The sequence below is a fragment of the Periophthalmus magnuspinnatus genome, chromosome 16, assembly GCF_009829125.3.
Source record: "Periophthalmus magnuspinnatus isolate fPerMag1 chromosome 16, fPerMag1.2.pri, whole genome shotgun sequence".
NCBI lineage: Eukaryota > Metazoa > Chordata > Actinopteri > Gobiiformes > Gobiidae > Periophthalmus > Periophthalmus magnuspinnatus.
The window spans coordinates 20,738,976-20,762,036 of record NC_047141.1 but is presented as its reverse complement, the minus strand read 5'-3'; the positions used below and the strand labels follow the sequence as shown (position 1 = coordinate 20,762,036).

At 39.8% G+C, this 23,061-nt stretch overlaps 1 protein-coding gene across 1 annotated transcript; it reads left to right on the top strand.

Moving 5' to 3' along the window:
- Positions 1-14,883: 14,883 nt before the first annotated feature.
- LOC117383883 (sulfotransferase 2B1-like) lies at positions 14,884-21,271 on the top strand. The gene is made up of 6 exons (XM_033981129.2): positions 14,884-15,044; positions 18,502-18,710; positions 20,218-20,344; positions 20,465-20,559; positions 20,659-20,839; positions 21,086-21,271. The coding sequence occupies exons 1-6, from the start codon at positions 14,909-14,911 to the stop codon at positions 21,199-21,201; spliced, it is 864 nt and encodes a 287-aa protein (XP_033837020.1). The 5' UTR covers positions 14,884-14,908; the 3' UTR covers positions 21,202-21,271.
- Positions 21,272-23,061: the final 1,790 nt, after the last annotated feature.

Here is a 23,061-nt window from a genome sequence, read left to right as displayed (position 1 = left end):
CTGGAGCTGGCATATACTTGGACAACCAGTGATGTAAATCATCCCAAAAAACATTACTATACATACATTCATAAAAATGTGAGCTGCAGTTTCAGCATACACATTACAAAAGGAACAGTTAGCACTCAAATCCAAAATGTTTACATAGAAAATCAGCAGAGGAGCATGTACAATTACCAGCATTTTTTTTTTTTTTTTTTTTTTTTTTTTTTTTTTTTTTTTTTTTTTTTGGGTGGGGGGACTTAGAATTACATCTACAAATGGAAAAAGTGGTTAAATATACATCTAATAGCATGATTGTTAATTTTAGAATTAAGTACATTTTGATCATTCAAGTGATGGTAGACAATGATGCACACTGAAATTGTGCTTGTAAATCATTCTCCAATATAATAACACCTGTTGGTGAAAGGAGGAAAGTTTTTGGGGTCGTAGTCACACCTAAGTAGCAATTGAAATTTTGTAAATATTTCACTGGGAATATGATACCAGAAATGTTTTGGTTGTTTTAAAAATTGCCTTAACCAATTTGTTTTTATTGTGCCATTAATGTATTCATGGCACATGCATTCAAAGTCTATAGCCTTTCCACCACCTTCCTCATATCTTGCATCATAGCACTCTTTTTAATGTAATGCATTTTCCTTTCCAAATGCAATTAAAATGTGTTTGATTTATAATACAATAGAATAGAATTTAAGAGAACCATTGGGTATTGATAATGAGTAAACTGGGTAAATACATTCAGAGATGCACACATTTTTGTGAGAAATGTACAACCAGTGTTAGAACTTTGCAGAATTCTTGCATGATGCAGATGCCGGCTTGTTTGCAGAATTTGGAGTTTTTGGTCCTCCAAATTTCATCACAGCGGTATCTCATAACAAACTGCATGAGAACCTGTCAGCTCCTCCCTTCTTTGTGCTTCCCAAGCCGATGAACACTGTCAACAATGGAACCCATGGATGAGGCCTACTACAGTGCGATCTCAGACAGGATACACATGACCTCTTCATGGGTATTTTCATTGGATTTTTCTTTCAGGCAGCGCCTTTGACCTCTGTAATTCAGTCTTTGAGATCTTTGCACGCCCTGATTTCTTGGCAGTTCATTTCAGCAAGGTTGGAGACGTTAGCCACCATAACTGTCTTTCTCTTGAACTGCTCCCCAAAATCATCAACTTTTAGGTGAGTTTGTCAGTTGTTTCGATCAGTTTGTTCATAACCTGGTCCTGGATCCGCCACTGACCTCCCATTGACTTCCATTCATTTTAGCAGTAATAAAGATGGCCCATGCCTACGGCATGGGGGCTTGGATAGGGCTCGATGTCAGGAGTGTGTTTGGGGACATGAGCCCTTCGCGCTGAGTGCGTCAACTCAATGTTGATGCTGACATGCTAGCAAGAACAAATATGCATGTCCCATGCCTACGGCATGGGTTTCTAGGATACAGGAGTCTGTGCACGGTGCGGTGCACGGTGCGGTGCACGGTGCGGTGCTGCCAGTCTGCAAGCAATAGGCCCTATGTATGGGCTCGGGCCTAAAAAAATAAAATTAAATAAAATTAAATTTAAAAAAAATAAATAAATAATAATAATAATAATAAAGCTAACTTTTAATAAAATAATACAAGAAAAGAAATAGAAATACAATTATAGACATGCATTTAGAAACATTATATTTAAGAGCACCACCAGGGGGCAGACTTCCTTGGACTTCCTTGTTAGAAATTAGCCCATTGAAGTTTTAGGTTGATGTAGAGACCATGCAGACACAGGTAGAACATGCAAACTCTACTATTAACGAACTATCCACCTGTCCATCTAGCGTTAGGTACAAAGTTTTACTGCTGGCCGCTTTTCAAAATCAAAACCCTGTCGAACACATGACCTACATGACCAGACAGTACCAAAAAAAACTAACTCCCTGAAAGTTTCACAAATTGGTCCACAGCGCTCGTGTAGAATCAGACTTCAGAACATGAAGCGTAACGAGCAGAACAGCGGAAGAAGAGTTTGTGTTCTGTGGGACTCCGGGGACGAGAAAGACACTGGAACAAGCACAAAGTGGACAGCCACTTCCCCGGGGTTTTCTGCCTGACTGCGTCTCCGGATTATACTTACATCACTGTCTACAAGTACTTTTCTGTGTACAATTACAAGTCACAACCACAGACTGTGTAAACAAGTGGAGTAAGAGAGTGTGACGTCCCCCACATGAAGCTCGTCGAGGCTGGAGCAGTTATAGCGGCAAATTTGGGGCCCGAGTTCTGTATTTGGAATTCTGAAAATGAGTATCATAGCAACCAAAGAGCCAATCAGGAGCGAGGGTGTTGAAAGTAACCCTGCCCACTTTGCTGGTTTAGGAAAAACTGGGTGCTTAGTAACGCTGTCAAACCTGTTGCTAACGCTAGCTTTTGGAGAAAACGAAAAATAAACACAAAATTAAAAAAAACAAAAAAAACAACTCAAAATAACAAATGAATAAAAATAACAAAAAAGTAAAGAAAATAAACTAAAAAACTAAAAAATAACAAAAAAATTACTAAATAAAAATAAAAAAAATTCGAGGGTGTTGAAAGTAACCCTGCCCATTTTGCTGGTTTAGGAAAAAGTGGGTGCTTAGTAATGCTGTCAATTAAACCTGTTGCTAACGCTAGCTTTTGGAGAAAACGAAAAATAAACACAAAATAAAAAAAAAACAAAAAACCTCAAAATAACAAATAAATAAATGAATAAAAATAACAAAAAAGTAAAGAAAATAAAAAAAAAATAACTAAAAATAACAAAAAAAAAAAAACTAAAAAAACAAAAAACAACTAAAACAAAAAACAAAAATTCAAAATAAATAAATAAACTAAAAAATGAACCCCAGGATCATGTAGAGCGGGTTAATATGAACATTTAAGACCAAAATGAAGAGTCAATTGTATTAACCCGCTCTACATGATTCTGGGGTTTTTATTATGTCCTCTAATTCTAGTTTTGACCAAGACATGTCCAAATCTCTTACAGAAAAGTCCAATTTTGTTTTGTATTGTTTTGTTTTTTTTGAAGATATATAGTTTCAGCATTAGTTTGAGTTTTGATTAGTTTATGAGTATTGATATTTTTGACAGCCCTATTAAACTTCAGTCCAAGTAAAAAAGGCCGAGGGCATTTCAAACCTGATTAGAGAGAAACACAACTTTATTTTCCTTCACAAAATACTTCCCTTATCTGCAGTGGCTCAAGTAGAAGTAAGCGTAAGTATTACTCTAAGTATTAAAGCGAAAGTTAACACCAAGGTTGTGTCCAAATGTGTGTATATATATATATATATATATATATATATATATATATATATATATATATATATATATATATATATATATATATATATATATATATATATATATATATATATATATATATATATATATATATATATATATAGTATGCACTCATCCTTGCAGAAGCAATAGGCCCTACGCCCTGTATGGGCTCGGGCCTAATAACCGCAAAGTGCCTGTGATGAAGTGAGAAATTGTTATATGAACATAATTTTACTCAATGTTATAGCCAATATTTTTATACAATTATGTATACTAATCCATTAACACATGACTGACTTTAGTCACTTGCTCTTGGTAGGGTTTATCATAACATAAATATATAAGGAAAAATTATATTTAGTGGGTCTTATGTGAAAACTGGTTTAGTCTAAACAACCTGTTCTTGTAAAAATATCAATCTCATAAATCATTTTATAGCTTTTATAACTGTGAAGTTTATTCTAACTGTTCTACTTTGTCTGACTAAAGATTCATGATGTCTATACAAAAGCTTGTGATCTGTAGAGTATGAAGTTTCAAGATGCAATGTGGGATCTGTGACATCAACAGCTGAACTCAGTTAGTGTTGCTGTTGTGGCGAGGGCCCTCAAGGAAAATTCTGCTTTGGGCCAACTAAAGGCTAGGGAAGGCCCTGCCTGTCAGCCGGGCACAAAATGCATTAATGCATTACGCTCTATGGGAGAATTTTTTCTGGGTCCAACCTCCTGGGAGCTGCAATACCTATAGAGCGACCATAAGTCGATCTTGGGAGGGAGAGAGACTTACCCAGTTCTTATTATAGATGGAAAGAACAGAGGTCTGGGGAACTTTATACTATGTGATAGTGCCACCTGCTGGCAACGGAGTCATATATCCCATACTGCCACATACAGCTGAGACCAGAAGTTTACATACACTAAAAAGACACACACATTTTTTTCTGACATAAAATCAGACTAAATTTTTCCTGTTTAAGGTAGGATTAGGATTACCAAAATTATTTCTATTTGCTAAATGTCAGAATAATCAGAGGATTTATTTTATTTATTTATTTTTGACAATTTTTCCATTACTTTCTTCAAAGTCAGATGTTTACATACATTTTATTAGTATTTGATGCCATTGCCTTTAAACTGTATGACTTGGGTCAAACGTTTTGGATATCCTTCCACAAGCTTCTCAAAAGAGTTGGCAGGAATTTTGGCCCATTCCTCCTGACAGAACTGGTGTAACTGAGTCAAGTTTGTAGGTCGCCTTGCTCATGCTTGCCTTTTTAGGCCTGCCTATAAATTTTCAATAGGACTGAGATCAGGGCTTTGTTATCCTTAAGCCACTTTGTAACCAGTTTGACAGTATTCTTTTCATCCTTGTCCATTTAGAAGACCCACTTGGCCCCAGGCTTTAACTTCCTGGCTGATGTCTTGAGATGTTTCTTCAGTATTTCCACTTAATGTTCTTTCCTCATGATGCCATCTATTTTGTGGAGTGCACCAGTCCCTCCTGCAGCAAAACCCCACAACGGTTTTTCACAGTTGGGATGGTGTTCTCAGGCTTACAAGCTTCACCCTTTTTTCGTCCAAATGTAATGATGCTCATTATGGCCAAACAGTTCAGTTTTAGTTTGGCCAGACCACAGGACATGTCCCCAAAAATAAGGTGTTTGTCCCTGTGTGCATTTTCAAACTGTAATCTGTCTTTTTGAGTTTTTTTATTAGAGTAATGGCTTCTTCCTGGCAGAGTGGCCTTTCAGCCCATGTCTGTACAGGACTCGTTTCTCTGTGGATATTGACACACTCTTACCAGCCTCAATCAGCATCTTCACAAGGTCTTTTGCTTTTGTTCTTGGGTTGATATGAACATTGCGGACCAAAGGATGTTCATCAGAAAAAATTTTGGTAATCCTAACTGATCCAAAACCGGAAAAGTTTAGTCTGAGTTCATGTTCATGTCATGTTACCTCTTACTTTTTTTGTTACCTTTTTTTTCTTTACTCTTTAGGGAAACCGGTAATAAGGAGAGCCCGATGTCCCGATGTTATGTAGAACACACAACTCACAGTTTAGACAGCTGCTGCGGTGAGGGGAAACAAACTGATCAAACATTCGAGATCCAATGAGATCCATGAAAGAAAGCCACAAGTAACCTTCTGCTCACAAGCTTTGAATAGATTTGTTTCATAGAGCCCCGTTTTCTTTCACACTGATCCTGTAACCTGAGCTGTGTGGGAAAAGACGTACCTTTAATGGATTGTACGCCCTGAGAGAAACTGTACTTGAACAATGATGTATTATTTTTAGGCCTTTTCGTATCTTAACTCTATTCAAAGTATTTATTTATCATTATTATTTTTCTATGATGATATTAGAGACAATACAAACAATAAAAGACATTTGACTTGAGGGTTTTAAGGGGGCCATGAGACAATAAAAATGTCATCTGTTCTCATCATATATGGGAGTGTGTGGGAGTGTTCAAAGTATTTATAATATTCCAGTTTGATTGGGTAAGATCTATGAAATAGTTATTCATCACGATTATTGATTCATTACATATTTTTATTCTTCTGTTCTTAGTTGTGTTGCAACACTAGAATTTCCCTATTCTCTTATTTTACCTTATAGGAGAAAATATACTGTCTATAAATCAAAAGTATGGTATTAAAATGTGTTTATTGTACACAACGCACTATTCGACATTAACAATATTTAGTACAATTCTGTTAATACATATCAGGCATGGCCAAACTTTTTTTTTTCATTGAGGGCCACATATCTGAACATAAATGAAGCAGGTGGCCACAGACTGGTGAACCAAGCAATGAATCTTTCAAATATGTGCCTTTAGCAGAAATTTGACACCACACCTTTAGTAAGGCATGAAACATAAATAAGGCCGTCTCCAACCTAAACATTTGACACTGAGATTATTACGGTGCAGGTTTTCTAAAAATGCACTGAGGTTCTGGTAATTCACCAGGGCCACATTTGCCTCCCAGGCCGTTGTTTGTTGTGGTATAAAGAAACTGTATATAAGATTTTGATTTTAAATTCGATAAATATGACCTGAGCATGTCCCAACATGAGAAAATAACAATTATCATGCTGATTTTATTGTTAATTACAAAAACATTGGACATGATAGCCAAGTTGTTTATTTGTAATTTATTTTCATTCTTGTGATGATTCAGAAAACATCCTAAAAAGCACACAAGGTAAGATAATGCACAAGTCAATGGCCAATATCTAGTACAAATAGAAAGAAATTTACCTGAATCTACCATATATATTTGAAATGTAACAAATAGCAATGCTTCCTAATGTTTTGGACCTCCGCAGACTTTGGCCCTATTTACTTTTTTATGTCTTATTTTTTTTCTCGTTCATATTTATGAAATTAACTCAACTATTAACTAAATTAACTGATCCATTTGATTGCTATCAAGATGATAAAACTTGCTCTGGACCAGGCTAGATTCAGTATGAGTTAGACTGACTCAGGGTTTAGGCTAACTCTCTCTGTGAAACTGAAAACTCTGAGTTGACCTGTTTTTGGGGTTAACAAACCCTGAGTTTTGACTAAACCTGCTTCCTGAAAAGGATCCTGGTTGTTTGGCCATGACAATTCAGGCCTAGTCACTCAACAACTTCACTCACACACATCAGAAACACAGTAAGTTGTGGAAAACTCTTGACAATGTTGTTCCTGATACATTCAGACAATGAGAACAATAGGATTTGGAGAGGCAAGCAAAACCATTTCATACTGGTGAAAATAATGCCATTTCTGTTCTTTGTGTAAGTAGCCAATTATGATGGACTGTCTGGTATGTCCAATTAGTGCTTACTCCATGAGGAATGTCTTGTAGACATAGAGTCAACAGCCTCCTTTACCAGCATTACGAGACATGACCAGTTGGAGGCCCAGCAGTTCGGCCAAATATACAGTCACCTTTATGAATTCCTGGAGACAAAACATGGTATGCTACAATCACATGACATCAACTGTAAAAAAAACAAAAATTGTTCATGTCAAACATACCCCAACAAAATCATAAACTCCAACTCCTTCCCATGTTTGGTACCCAAAGTTCAAGCAGGTAGCTTTGAGGACTGTGAAACTCCACTCTATCATCTATTGCAGGGGTGTCAAACACATTTTCACCGAGGGCCACATCAGCAAAATGGCTGCTCTCAAAGGGCCAGATAAAAAATAAATCTAACTACTTTTTTAACTTCTTAATTAACAGTTTCTGTATTTATTACTTATTCAAGTTACAAATATTACATATGCATTTGCCTAGATGTAAAAATATGGCTGTGTAACTGTATCTCCTGATAAAATGACATTTTAAGACCATCACACCTTTTAATTTACCCCGTCAAGGGCCACATAAAATGATGTGGAGGGCCACATTTGACCCGCAGGACTTGAGTTTGACACATGTGATCTATTGCAAGTAACTGGGTTACAGTGACAGACTATTAAGATATTCTTTAAGAGATAGAGTTGTATAGATCATCTTAGTATATATAAAGTATATAAAGAAATAAAATGATCTTACCTTGCATAGCTGCACAGAGATAGGTGGCTCCAGCCTGAACGCATCTCCAGAGCGCCTTGTACTCTGATCTAAAGAACACACAGGGAACTATTAAAAACAAGTTCAAATGTGTATCTGAAAGCAAAAGTCATTACAGAACCAGGTAGTAACTTGTTAGTAGTTTTGGGAAAAGCAATTTTAATATACAAAAATGTAAGATTCTGGCCTTTTTGGACACACTAGTAGTGTGGTGGTCTACACATCTGTAGTTGTTAAAACTTCTGCATTCTTGAATGTCTGTACTCCCTCTACTTCCCTGTTTTATGTTGTTGTGCCCCTAGTTGCTTCACCTTCCAGGCCTTCTCCAACTCTTCTTTGAGCTCCTGGTATTTCTCCTGTTTCTCATGTTCCTTTTCCTGATGTTAATATCACTTGGTACAACAATGTTCACCACAACGGCTTTGCTCTGTTGTTTATCTACCATCACAATGTCCAGTTGGTTCTCCATCACCATTCTTTCAGTCTGTATCTGGAAGTCTCACAGAATCTTGCCTCGATCATTCTCCATTACCTTTGGAGGTGTTTCCCACCTTGACTTTGGGGTCTCCAGTCCGTATTCTGCACAGATGTTTCTGTACACTATGCCTGCCACTTGATTATGCCGCTCCATGTATGCTTTCCCTGCCAACATCTTACACCCTGCAGCAGGAGTCACCAACCTTTTTGAAACTGAGAGCTACTTAATGGGCACTGAGTCATGGGAAGAGCTACCAGTTTGATATGATTTTATGAAATAACAAATTTGCTCAGTTTACCTTTAGTAATACATTATTGATAATGATTACGGTAATGATAATCATCTATGTGAATACATGATCATGTTAATGATTTCTCACAATCAACAATGACAGCAAGGTGAGAAACAGATATCAATATTCAGCACTTTAACTTTATTAATCTTAGTAATTGTTAAATTTTCAGATCATCACTTACATCACACTTACTAGTCCTCAGCCTCCTTCCTTACATGCATTCTCAGGGTGCTGGATTTGGGATGGAACCCTCCATGCATGGTCAGGAGCTTTCGGGTCTTAACGTGTGTGTGGTGTGTATCTCCTCCTTTGGCCAGCTTATGATTCCTGCATGGTATCTGATTATGGACAGAGCATAGCTGTATATTGCCCGGGTCTTGCTCTTGCCATTGAGCTGACTAAGGGCATCCTGCTATAGCATTTGTGTTGTACCTCGCCAATCTAAAGTTGTGATAGCAGTTGCTATGTGTGGATGTTGGAACACTGAGCTGTGTGTGATTGTCTGTACTGTCTTTAGGCAAGGCAAGGCAAGTTTATTTGTATAGCACAATTCGTACACAAAGTAATTCAAAGTGCTTTACAGAATAAGAAGGACATTAAAATCACACAAATAAAAACATAAATAATCACAAATAATCATCATAAAATTAACATTAAAACAGAAGAGTGCAGAATAAAAACCTTTCAGTCATATGTACCGCTAAACAGAACTGTTTTGAGCCTGGATTTAAACATTGTCAAAGTAGAGGCCTGTCTCACATCTTCAGGAAGACTGTTCCAGGCTTTAGCTGCATAAAACTGAAACGCCGATTCCCCATGTTTAGTCCTGACTCTGGGCACCAGCAGGAGGCCTGTCCCTGAAGTCCTCAGAGTGTGAGATGGTTCATATGGCACTAACATTTCCGAGATGTACTTTGGACCTAGGCCATGGAGAGACTTATACACAAGCAGAGCTTGAGCTACAGGAACCCAGTGCAGAGACCTGAGTACAGGACTGATGTGCTCGTACTTCCTGGTTCTAGTCAGGACCCAAGCAGCAACATTCTGGATGTACTGCAGCTGTGTTAACACATGTTTGGAGAGGCCAGTGAGCAGGCCGTTAGTAGTAGTCTAACCTACTGGAAACAAATGCATGGAGAAGTCTCTCTAAGTCTGGATTTGACAGTACACCTTTGATTTTTGCTATGCTTTTTAGGTGGTAAAATGCTGCAGATGTTACTGATTTGATGTGGCTGTTAAAGTTCAAGTCTGAGTCCATTATTACCCCTAGATTTCTAGCCTGATTTGAAGGTTTTAGAGAAAGAGACTGGAGGTGACTGCTAACACTTTCTCTATGTTTCTGTGGGCCAAAGATGATGACTTCAGTCTTGTCTGAGTTTAGCTGGAGAAAGTTGTTTTGCATCCACGCACTGATCTGTTGGATGCAGTGGCAGAGTGAATCCACTGGTCCATATTCACCTGCTGCCAGTGAGACATAGATCTGAGTGTCGTCTGTATAGTTGTGGTAAGACACATTGTTGCTGCATATTAACTGGCCTAACGGCAGCATGTAGAGATTGAATCCTGGGTCCCAGGATTGACCCCTGGGGCACCCCACAGGTCAGGGACACCTTATCCGAGACACACTTTCCAATTTCAACAAAGTACTCCCTGTTTTCTAGATAGGACTTGAACCACTTTAGTGCCGTACCAGAGATGCCCACCCAGTCCCCTAGTCTCTGTAAGAGGATCCCATGATCCACAGTGTCAAAGGCAGCACTCAGGTCTAACAGGATCAAGACTGAGACTTTGCCTGCCTCAGTGTTCAGGTGGATGTCATTTGTCACCTTGATAAGAGCAGTCTCAGTGCTGTGATGGGGTCTAAAACCTGACTGGAAGATATTAAAGGAGAGGCTTGATAACTGCAGTTTTCAAAGCTCTTGGGAATGTTCCAGATTGAAGTGACATATTAACTATGTGAGTGAGTGGTGATAGCAAACTGTTGAGCACAGACCTTAGAAATTTAGCGGGTAACACATCAAGGCGGCATGTAGATGAACTCAGACTGGTGACAATCTCTTGGACAGTTTTGTCAGTTACAGGTGCAAAGTGAGTCAGCTCTAAGTGTCTATGTGGGTGCTGGATTGTTATTTGCGTCGTGGAATTGATGGCATTTTTAACGCTCTGAACCTTGTCATTAAAGAATACTGCAAACTCATTGCAGTTAGATGAGGAAATAAGTTCTAACAGCAGCGGAAGTGGGGGGTTTGTCAATCTGTTTACTGTTGCAAACAGTACACGAGAGTTGTTATTACAACTTCCAATAATGTCAGAAAAATACCTTTGCCTTGTTCTACATAAAGTGTGGTTGTACATGTGTATCTTTTCTCTGTAAATCTCATAATGAACCTGGAGCTTTGACTTGCGCCATTCCCGCTCGGCCCTCCGGCACTCCCTTTTCTGTGCCCTGACCGAGTCATCATTCCTCCATGGCTCTTTCTGCTTATCTTTAACCATTTTAACCTTCATCGGGGCAATGGTGTCCAGAACATTTAAAACACTCGAAGTCACAGAGTTCAACAAATCATCAACATTAGAACATGAGGCATTTTCAAAGTGCATCATTTCCATGAACAGTACACCTGTTTTATCATTTATGTGTCTCCTTCGAACAACTGCAGTACCAGCCACTGGTTTGGGAATAACAGACAGGTCAAAAAAGACATAGAAATGATCAGACAGAGCAACATCCACTACGTTGACATTTGAAATATTTACTCCTTTTATAATGAGCAGGTCCGGAGTGTGTCCTCTGTTGTGGGTGGGCTCGCTGACATGCTGAGCCAGACCAAAGGTTTCAAGGACAGAACTGAGCTCTTTAGTGTTTCTGTCAAACACATTATCCACATGTACATTAAAATCACCTGTAATGACTAAACCATCAAAGTCTGTGCATACGACTGAAAGCATCTCAGTAAAATCATCAATAAAACTTAGACAGTGCTGGGGAGGTTTGTATATGACTAAGTAGAGTATGGAGGGGGATTGCTTTAGCTCCATTTTAAAGGAAAGATACTCAAAAGATGAAAACACCCCAAATGATAATCTGTGAGTAACTAAATTATCTCTAAAACTGCACACACACCTCCACCCTTTTTGTTTACTCATGTTTCAGATTCAAATTTGAAGTTGGGTGGAGTTGATTCAACTAGCATTGCATTACCTGTGTTTTTGTCGAGCCATGTTTCGGTTAAAAATATAAAATCAAGATTAAAAGAAGAAATAAAATCATTAATAAAAAATGACTTGTTACATAAAGATCTGACATTGAGCACAGCGAGTTTCAGATTAGTTTCAGTAGGACTGGATCCTATCTTCTTACAAGGAATGTGAACTAAATATCTCTGATTGGGCAGCCTAACTGTCCTTCTGTTAATCAGTGGTGTAACTGTTGATAAAGCTCCATCACAGGGCCTCAGCATGATATTATCTTTATCATGACTGTATGTCCTGAGACAGCAGAGGCCCTGTGTGTCCTAGCTCTTGGTGATAACAGCTCTGGGGAAAGGCAGGGAAGGGCGAGCTGAGGGAAGTTTAGGTGAGGGACCAGGTGAGAGCCAAGGAGGTGGGGACAGGGTGGGTAATATAGTTGATGTCAGAACTCTTGATCGCACTATATTAGGTGTGTCTTTAAATGAATAATTCAGCCTGGGAAGTTAACGTCACAGGTATGCAACCTTTTAATGGTTTTGTACGTTTGATTAAAGTTTACTTGAGTAATTGGTAATTGTGTATTTTTGTTTCTTACAGTGTTCATTTGTACCTCTACCTGCTGTCCTTTATATATTGTTTACAGTTTTGTTTCAGTTAGTGCTGTATGTTTGAGCTGAAGTACTTGCACGAACAGACAAACTGTCTATTCTTTTGGTTTGAATGTCCTGTTTTATTATTGGTTCACTTCCCCACGCTAAATCCATTCCATGCTTACCAGAATATTGTATTGCATCCGATCTTGTTTTGAGTGAATTCATCTGTAGTGTACTAGCAATGTTTTACCATACATCTAAGTTGGGTTTAAGTTAACTATGTGGAGTGTATTCCAGCGGCCTGGCCCACCTTGAGATGTTTTGGAATTATCAGGGGCGAAACTTGAAATTGTCCTGGTACTGTGTCCAGAAAAGTTGCAGTACACCTCATCATCCGCAAGGCACGGAACAATGCAAGAAATTGTAATCAGAGAATCTATAACCTGCTTTGCTCACTTCCGCCTGATGAAAAAAACTATTGGCCAGAGCACCTGGCCAGACACATACTCTTTCATTACAATACCATGACCATCAATCCACCGGCAAGTCACCTTGCTGTCTGATCTTTGGCCATGGACGTGGCCCAAAGTCTCATGGAGTCTGCAATCCACAAAAGAAAAGAGAAGCATGCAGACAATAAAAGATCCTCTTGAGGTGTGACATAGTATAGTACATAGTATGTAATGTTGGACCAAAAGATACAGATCAAAGCTCTCAGTCAATGCAGTGTCATCTATTCCATCGCTCCTGTCAAGAACCCCCACCAAGTGAGATAAGTCTGGAACCTGAAGAGGAGATGAGTGAGGATGAGGGAGTCTGGGTCTTAGTTGGTTGTGCGAGAATTTTAAGTGATCCATGAACTGTAGACCTGCAGCCTCCATAAATGCCCCCAGGTTCTCACTCCTCCAGTGGTACCCATGCCTGATGGAGTACCGTGTTTGTATGCCAGAGTTCACTTGGTGATGCATGCATCAAGACAGGCTTACCCCATCCCCTGGTGGCTGCTGATGAAGAAGACAACTGAGACCAGGACCAACCAGTTCACCTGGATGTCTGAGATACTATGTTCTGTGTAAATGGAATTGTTGGGGACAACCCTCTGGTTGGGGCTATGTGGCATATGGCAGCTGAGTTCAGCTTTGTTGGTTGATTGTGTTGGTTTGAGCATTTTGGCTCTGTAATATTGCTATAAGATAAATAATAATAATAATAATAATAATAATAATAATAATAATAATAATAATAATAATAATTTTCTGTATGTCAAGAGTTCGACGACTAAGAGTTATTAGAACAGCTAGATTGGGGCACGTTTGCCACCATGAGTGAGTTGACAGTGTTGTCTCACCTATGGTCATGAGCTTTGAGTAATGATCGAAAGGACAAAGTGGTCAAAATGAGTTTCTTCCGCTGAGTGGCTGGGTGCTCCCTTAGAGACAGGGTGAGGAGCTCAGCCACAGAGGAGGAGCTTGGACTGGAGCCAGCTGAGGTGGCTTGTGCACCTGCTCAGGATGCCTCCTGGATCCCTCCCTGGAGGGTGTTCCAGGCATGTCCCACTGAGAGGAGGCCCCGGGGACACACCCGGGGACTATGTCTCTTGGCTGGCCTGGGAGCAACTTGGGGTCCTACCGGAGGAGCTGGAGGAAGTCTCTGGGGTGAGGGAAGTCAGGGAGTCCCTGCTTAGTCCGGTTCCTGGCCCCGGATAAGTGGAAGAAAATGGATGGATGAAGTATATTAAAAATTTGTGTACCATAAACAATTCAGTATCCCATTTTCCTGAAACCTCATGAATCGGAGGGTTTGGTTTGTCTTCATCTTTTGTGCTTATCTGTGTTTATTTCTTTTGACAAGTATAAAATAAAATATCTTTACAGCAGTAAGAAAGGGTTAAAAAGACATTTCCTCTTTATTATTATTATTATTATTATTATTATTATTATTATTGATACTACTACTACTACTAATAATAATCATACATTTTATTTATATTACACTTTACATTTCAAGTTTAAAGTGCTATAACTTTAAATAAATTCTCTTTCTCAGCTGGGTATTGCCACTCAACGTTCCCATTGTCAAATGGTCACAATAGTGTGAGCTGTTACTTATTCACACTACCACGTCTGTTCATACACTCTGCATTGACCATAGGCATTCCTGTGTGAATTAGAGAGGTATGGACAGGATCAACGTGGCCTCTGTCTCTTTTAGATAATCCGAAATCAGTTAGTTTAACATTTTTATATAACTAGTTAAAACATGCTTAGCTAATCATTATGATGTATTGTGTAAATTGTAAACCTGCATTATCTTAGGTCAGTCTGACAAATGAAGATTGTTGTCTCTTGTTTCATTACAGAAAGGGTAGTTAAGCCCTGCCTACAAAAACAAAAGCAGAGCCATCAGCTCTGTTTGCAGTTAGCAGAGGTTTTTCCCAGCAGGAGCGCGTGAAAGTCAATATGACTTCTGTGCCATATCTCAAGTATCGAGGTATTCTTTTGCCTCCAGAGGCTCACACCAAAAAGAGCTTGGAGTTTGCTGAAAACTTCACAGTGGAGGACACGGATGTATTTACTGTGACATTTCCCAAATCAGGTAATGTTTTTTGCTTAGTAACAAATCTATTATTATTATTATTATTATTATTATTATTATTGTTATTGTTATTGTTATTATTATTGTATTATTTTGTATTGGGCTGCTGATCTTGACAGTAAATAAGTTCTATACAGACTACAGAGCCATTTTAAAGCATTTTCTCAAATTCTCCATTTTAAATGAGTGGGATTAACCATACATCCGAAGTAAAAGTAGTAGGCTACACGTTAGATATTTTAGGCTGCTTCACTAGCCTACATGTGACAGGAGGTGTCTGTACTTTCTACTCCACTACAATTTTGAACTGGACTGAAAAGTAAATGTATTTTTAACATGCTGAAAAGTCTGGGGCTTATTTTTAACACGTGCATAATTTGAGCCAACATAAATATACCGGTACAAATTATTGATTCAGTTGGTTCTGTTGAACAAACTTCAGCAAAGATCTTTATCGAAATCGATACATTTGAGGCTTTATTAGATCTCAAAATCTGCAGCAAAAGTGCTTTCCTGCGCTCATTTCGCTCTTTTATTGTCTCCTGCCCAGTACACAAACTTAATTATCTCCACTGTATGCGGGGGTAATTAGGAGTGAGTTTAGAGCCTCGACCAATGCTTCAGATGTGTCTGTCAAAAGGTATGTGGCTGTCACCGATGCAATAACCCTCTGTGTGCGGAAGTATGGGCATCCTCGCTATATTAATTTACTGGTCTTCTTGCAGTGCGTTATCATAGAAATAAGTTCTTTGATCATCTGATGGACTGTCACGTGGCTCACGCTGCGTGTCTGGGGTGAATGATGCGCAGTGTATGTGAACAAGGCCCAAAAGTAAAGAACTAAATCTAGTGCACACTGGGGTCGCTCCACAGAGCCACTAACATATGTGAAAACCACCTAAAATTGCTATCTTGATCGTATTTCTGTTAGGAATAGATTTAGGTTTGCTCGGGGGCAGATGCAGCAACCAAAAGGCCTTCTACCTGGGAATCTAGCAGTGGGTGCTCTTGCAGCCCCAGAACCCCTACTTCCCACGGTTATAACACCCGCACTGACCTCTGACTGACAGATAACTGGACCTGATATGTTTCGATGAAATGTGATGCCCTGCTGTTCAGGAACGTCCCTCCATCTTCTTTCTTCATCCCTGATCTCTTTACGTTTAAATCATCACAGATGTGTAAAATCAGACAGAAAGGCCCCAGGTGTTGTATGATATAGACAACATGATTATTATATAATCTTGATGAGTTATTATTATAAAGTTATAAAGTTATTTTCACCACAAACCAGGCCTAAACGTATAAACTTAACAGTGAGCTCTGGATTCTTTGCCCTGATAACGTGATGTCAATCCGTGGTGTGAGGGGAAAGAGGAGAATGCGTTCACAAAGTTGTATGTCATTTTATTCAGTGCAACACTTCAGATGAGGCTGCCTGGCTGTTCTCGGGCTCGAGGAGTGTTCAAACTGATTTCTGTGGGTGAAGGAAGTTGTGAGTTAAGACGTGCATGCCAAATTAAAATGGTTGCAAATGTATCTGTATTCGTGGATAAAATGTATTTTGTTTAGTCTTGATCAAAGGAATACAAATACAAAAATCATAGCATTTCAAATTTACAAAAAATAAAAATAAAAAAGAAATGGGCATGATTTCTCAAGGCTGGAAAAGTGTCAAGTATAAAAGCCTCATTCTATGATTGGAACCACAGATTTACTCTTAACTTTGGAACAGGACATGGGTTGTGGAGCGTCACGTTTCTCAAGTAGATAAGAACACAAGTCTGCACAAGTACGTGTATGGAGAAACGGCCCAGGACTCAGCAGCAATAATGTCCCTTGAGGAGTTATCCCTTCAGTATAAAGGACTTTTCCTGCCCAGAGAGACGCACTCAGAGGACAGCTCGTGCATGAATTCAAGTTTGAAGATGACGACGTGTTATCTGTTACCAGTGTTGGGAGTAACGGCGTTAAACTATAACGGCGTTACTAACTTTTTCAGTAACGGAGTAATGTAACTAATTACTTTTCCCAGCGTCGTAACGCCGTTACCGTTACTGACAATAAAATGTGGCGCGTTACTTTTAATTGAGTTCACTCTGCTCTTCATCAGAGTCTCAGAGATAAAAGGTTTGTTTGAGATGAGGCGGGCGCAGATACGACGCCGTCGATCGGTGCGCGGTGCATGCCGGTTAGTTTTGTGTCCAAGATGCCACCGACTTGCTCTGACGTAACTTGTGCGCCGGTAACGGGAAGTTTTTGAGCACAGCAGCTCTCCACCGACTGCGGCCGCCTGCATTGACTACAAACGCGTAATGCATGATGGGAAATGATGTCCTGTCCACACGTGCGTTCACAGCGGATTGGGTCCGAGTTGTGTTTTGATCAGAAATGTGACTGTGTTCTCTCCAAAGAGGAACAGGCTCAGATCAGAGGTGATTAATATTTGAATACTGGACAGAGAATTACAGTGTGTGGCCAGAGAAGGTTAAAGGTTTTGTCTTAATTTACATGGTTTACATTTGAATGCCTTAGTTTTGCAAAACATGGTAATGAATGTTTTCAGTATCATACTGAAAGCACTTTATTGTTACTGTTTATTTTAATGAAGAAAATACTTGAAGTACAGTTGACTGAAATTGTGTGACATGTTGATTTATTTGCACTTCAAATGAAATGTTTTATATATTTTTTTATTTTTGATAAATTCTATAATTTACTTGGAAACAAATGCAAAATAATTGCAATCTGTTAAATAAAAAAAAAGTAAAATAAATGTTAAAGGTTCACATCTGTTGTGTTTTTATTGTTCATAAGTAACGTGGAGTAAAGTAACGCGGAGTAGTCACTTTGCCTAGTAACTAGTTACTTCTCCCAAAAAGTAACTGAGTTACTAACTCAGTTACTTTTTGGGAGAAGTAACTTGTAACTATAACTAATTACATTTTTGAAGTAAGATGCCCAACACTGTCTGTTACGTATCCAAAGTCAGGTAAGTGATTCGTGTGTCGCGTGAGACATTTAACCTGGTGTCCGTGAGAGGTGGTGACGTGGTCAGTCCTGTCATTAAAATCGAGCAAAGTTCTTACTGTGAAGTGATTCAGCCTGAGGACATCACTTTAAATGTAAGAGATTGCTTATGCGTAGGCCTGAAATGTCAATTCATTCATTCAATTCATGTCATTCACAAGCCCACTTCTCTGCCCACGAAGTGGGCTGGATGACTTGTAAAAAAAAAAAAGTAACATTCTTAAATCATTTTGGACATTAAACTGTAGGCATACTGTAGAGATATTTTATAGCTTAAAAAGAGCATGATTTATTTAGACAGTAGCCTATATGCTTAAGAAGTAAAACTAGTTTTTTCCTTCATGTCTGAGTAAATTTTGTTGAGGTGACCTCTGTTTACATAGAAAAATCCCCAAACCCCCAAAAATGTTTTGACTTGTTCTTGCAGGTACAATTTGGATGCAGGAGGTCGTTCCTCTGATCCTGAATGGTGGAGATCTAACTCCAATCCAGACTATCCCGAACTGGGACAGGTCCCCATGGTTGGAGGAGACGAGGTTATCTATCGTAGTGGACAAGCTGAAATCTCCCCGTGCGCTGACTTCACATTTCCTCTATGAGCTCATGCCTGCCTCCTTCCATCAGTCTAAGGCAAAGGTTGGAGAGTTTGTCATTATGTCATTCATAACTCTTTTCTTCTAGTCTTAACAAAGCTAGAACCTAGAGACATGAATATTACACATTGTGATGGTGCAGTGACCATTCAAGTCTGCATCAAGTCATATTGACATATTGATAACTCAAAACATGCACAATAGGTACAATCCTCCAGTTAAGGTAGTGCGTGCATGGGTCAAAATGACAAATTTCATTAGATGCAGAATCAGAATCCTTTTATTGCCATCATTTGTGAACACAGTTCAGAAACTAGGAACTTACTTCGGTGATAAAGTGCAACATAAAACACACTGAATAAATACAAATACAAATAAGGGCATGCACAAAGTTAAAAAGATATGCTTAAAAAATCAAATGAAATACTTAAAGGGAGAAAATATATACAACAGCAGCATCAGAACAACCAGTTTGACTGAGTCGTGGCTGGAGGTGCAGCAGTTGGTGTACAGGGAGAAGAGCAGGGTAGAAAGTACACAGCCCTGTGGAGATCCTGTGCTGATAGTCCGACTGTCCAAGACATTCTTCCCCAGCCGTACGCACTATCTCCTGTCCATCAGGAAGTCAGTGATCCACCTGCAGGAGGAGTCAGGCACGTTGAGCTGAGCGAGCTTGTCCAGGAGCAGAGCAGGGAGGATGGTGTTGAACGCAGAGCTGAAGTCCACAAACAGGATCCTGGCGTAGGTTCCCGGGGAGTCCAGATGCCTGGAGGATGAAGTGAAGGGCCAGGTTGATGGCGTCATCTACAGACCGATTGGCTCTGTAGGCAAACTGCAGAGGGGGGAGGTGAGGGACTTGAGGTGGTGCAGGACCAGGCGCTCAAATGACTTCATGACTACAGACGTCAGCGCCACAGGTGTGTAGTCATTAAGTCCAGTGATTCTGGGCTTCTTGGGGACAGGGACGATGGTGGACAGCTTGAAGCAGGCTGGGACGTGACATGACTCCAGGGAGGTGTTAAAAATGTCCGTGAAGACAGAAGCCAGTTCCTCAGCACAGTGTCTAAGGAGAAGAAGAGAGAGGAGAGAGACACCATCTGGTCACGTGGCCTTACGGACTTTCTAGTCACGTCCTGCTCCAAAACTGTGAGGGCAGTGAGGGAGGAGGGGGGGTCCGAGGTGGGTTTGGAAGTAATGTCCATGATGGTGAGGGAGGAGGGGAGGGGTGTGAGACTTCAAACCTCGCATAAAAGCTGTTTAACTTTTCTGCTAGTTGTTTGTTGTCCACGGCGGGAGGGGCTCTGGGCCTGTAGTTGGTGATTTGCCTAAGCCCTCTCCAGACAGAAGCAGAGTCGTTGGTGGAGAAATGCTGCTCCAGACGTGTATTGTACTTTGCTTTAGCCTTTTCCACCTCTTTGCTAAACGCATGGGGATTATGGGGATAATAAAGAGTAGCTTAGCCTTAACTGAGAAGCACTGCATATCTTAAGGTTCTCTGAAATAAGGACCCCCACTACACAAAAATCATGCTCTTCATTTGTTTATTACAGGTAATCTATGTGATGAGGAACCCTAAAGACATTGCTGTTTCATTCTATTACTTCCATCATTCAGCGTCATTTCTGGAAGATCCGGGAACATTTGAAGAGTTTCTGGACAAATTTCTTGAAGGAAAATGTAAGTTAATCAGTGTTTGAGTTGATTCTGAACAGAGCAGCAGCATTTTTAATCAATATCTCTAAAAACATTTGTCTATGACAGAACTTTATTGGAGAAGTTTAAATGTGTTTCTCTTAGTGGTGTTTGGAAAATGGACAGATCATATAAAAAGCTGGAAAAACGCCAAGCTGAGAGATCGTATCATATACATCACATATGAAGAAATGAAGGAGGTAACAGATGTTGCATCTTTAGAAAAAAACCTCAATGATTTGTATTATTAGTATTGTTGTTTTTATTGTTGTTGTTGTTGACCTTGTCATGTCTCTTAGGACCTGCCTGCTGTTGTGAGGAGCCTATCCAGTTTCTTGGGGAAGAATCTGAGCGATGAAGTGATCCATAAGATAGCACACCACTGCAGCTTCGATGTCATGAAAAACAATCCCATGTCCAACTTCAGTCTGGTACCAAAGATTTACATCGACCATGAGAAATCCCCATTTTTCAGAAAAGGTCAGTAAATACTACTACTACTACTACTATTTAAATTGATGGACAGAGCTGAAGTTACCCTTGGTACAGCTGTGGGAGAAACAAAAAAGCATTAGAACATAACTACAATCAGATAGATGAGCTATGGATACAAGAGGAGCTGCTCAATTAAGAAGCTATGTTTATTAACATCTAGCGTAATACGTTAATAAAGGTAGTTGCTTTAAATATGGGTATCATGGGTATTTATGACAATTTGTGTTGCAGGTGTCACTGGAGATTGGAAAAACCACTTTACTTCTGAGCAGCTGAGACGTTTCTGCTCCACTATCAAGAAAGAAATGGAAGGAGAGAGCTTCACTTTGCCCTGGAGCCTGGATTAACCACAGTGCAATTATGTTTAAGCTTTCAAATCTTTATTCAATTATACATTAATAAGAAAATCATGTAATTGTATTTTATATATATATATATATATATATATATATATATATATATATATATATATATATATATATATATATATATATATATATATATATAAACTTGTGCCTTTATTACTGAGCCTTAGCTTTTTCTACACATTTAATCTGTTCTTTCACTACCAGATTTTTATACAACAGTTTAATTTTAATAAACCAAGGACATGTTTATCATGAATCTTGTATAATTGTGTTTTTGGTCAGATATCTGGACAATTTGTGTTACCAATAGGTGACTCCTTTAGGCCAACAAAAGGGTGTTGGTGTACATGCAGGACAGCCACATGACTTGAGCATGAGCCAGGACCAATGTGAGTTGATCAACAAGTCTAAACATGCTTTTCCACTCTCCTGCAGCAGCAACCAACACGCGCACTCTGCTAAGGAATGTCTTTATAAGGGCCATTATATCATTACCAGTGATTCCAAGTTTAGTTGATTAGTTATCATTCAGTTCAGTTTATTTGTGTAAAGCCCAAAATCACAACAGCGATTGCCACTTAGGGCTTAACAGGATGATTGATTTAACCAACACAAAGTTAGAAAATCCAACAGTGACAGATTTACCAACATTCATAGGGACAAGCTGTCCCAGAACATATCCTGTCCTTAGATCATTTTCACACTAGTTAATAGTTAGCCAGTAGTTAAGTAGACCTAAAAGAGAATGCACGCCGAGAGCGGTGATTGGGTCGGTGTGAACAAGACAGATGCATCCTGGACCGGAATAAATGGGTGCTACGAGAGCGCTGGAAACAGAAGGACTGAAAACTGTGCTTGTAAATCATTCTCCAATATAATAACACCTGTTGGTGATAGGAGGAAAGTCCTAGTCACATCTAAGTAGAAGTGCAGTGTTAATTTTTTTAATATTTTATTGGGAATATTGCCTTAACTAATTTATTTGTGTGTGTGTGTGTGTGTCTTCCTACCAACTTCCTCATATCTTGCATCATAGCACTCTTTTTAATGTAATGCATTTTCCTTACCATCTATCTATTTATCTATCTATCTATCTATCTATCTATCTATCTAAGGCTCCAGCAAAGGGGAGGGGGGCATCCCGTCCCCACGCGTTGAGCCGACCAGGTGAACCAGTTTTTTCCAACGCTGGCGGTCTAGGGCCAGCTGCTCTGCGTCCTCTATGGTGACTCTAAGTTGTTGGAGGTCGCCTGCAATGACGTCAAGCCATCGGGTGCGGGGCTTGCCTTGTGGTCGTTTCCAGCCTGCCGCCTTTGGGTCAAACTGGAGGATGGCTCTCGTGGGATGGTCAGCAAGAAGGCGGAGAACATGGCCAAACCAGCGGGTGCGGCGTTGCGCAGCCAGGCAGGATGCTCTGGGCTGGAGCGTGCGAGCTCTGAGCCCCTGGTTGGAAACTCGCTGGGGCCACCTAATATTTTCGATGGTGCGGAGAGCTCTGCTATCAAAGCCATCTACTTTGGCAGCCCGAGTCTTGTTCAGGGGCCATGTCTCCGAACCATACAGCAGGATGGAAAGTACGGCGGAATTATATATCCGGAGCTTTGTCATGCGTGAGATGGTGGAGTGTCGCCAGAGTGGTTTCCAGAGGGACTGCAGGGCTGATGCTGCCAGGGCTCTTCTGCGGTTAATCTCTGGATTTAGGTCCCCGTTGTCCGTCACTATGGACCCCAGGTACAAAAAGCGCTTCACAGGCTCTACAATGTCATTGCCAAGCTGGTCTTAGCCCAGCTCACTTGGAGGCCAAGCTTCCCTGCCTCTTCACTGTATATGCCCAGAACA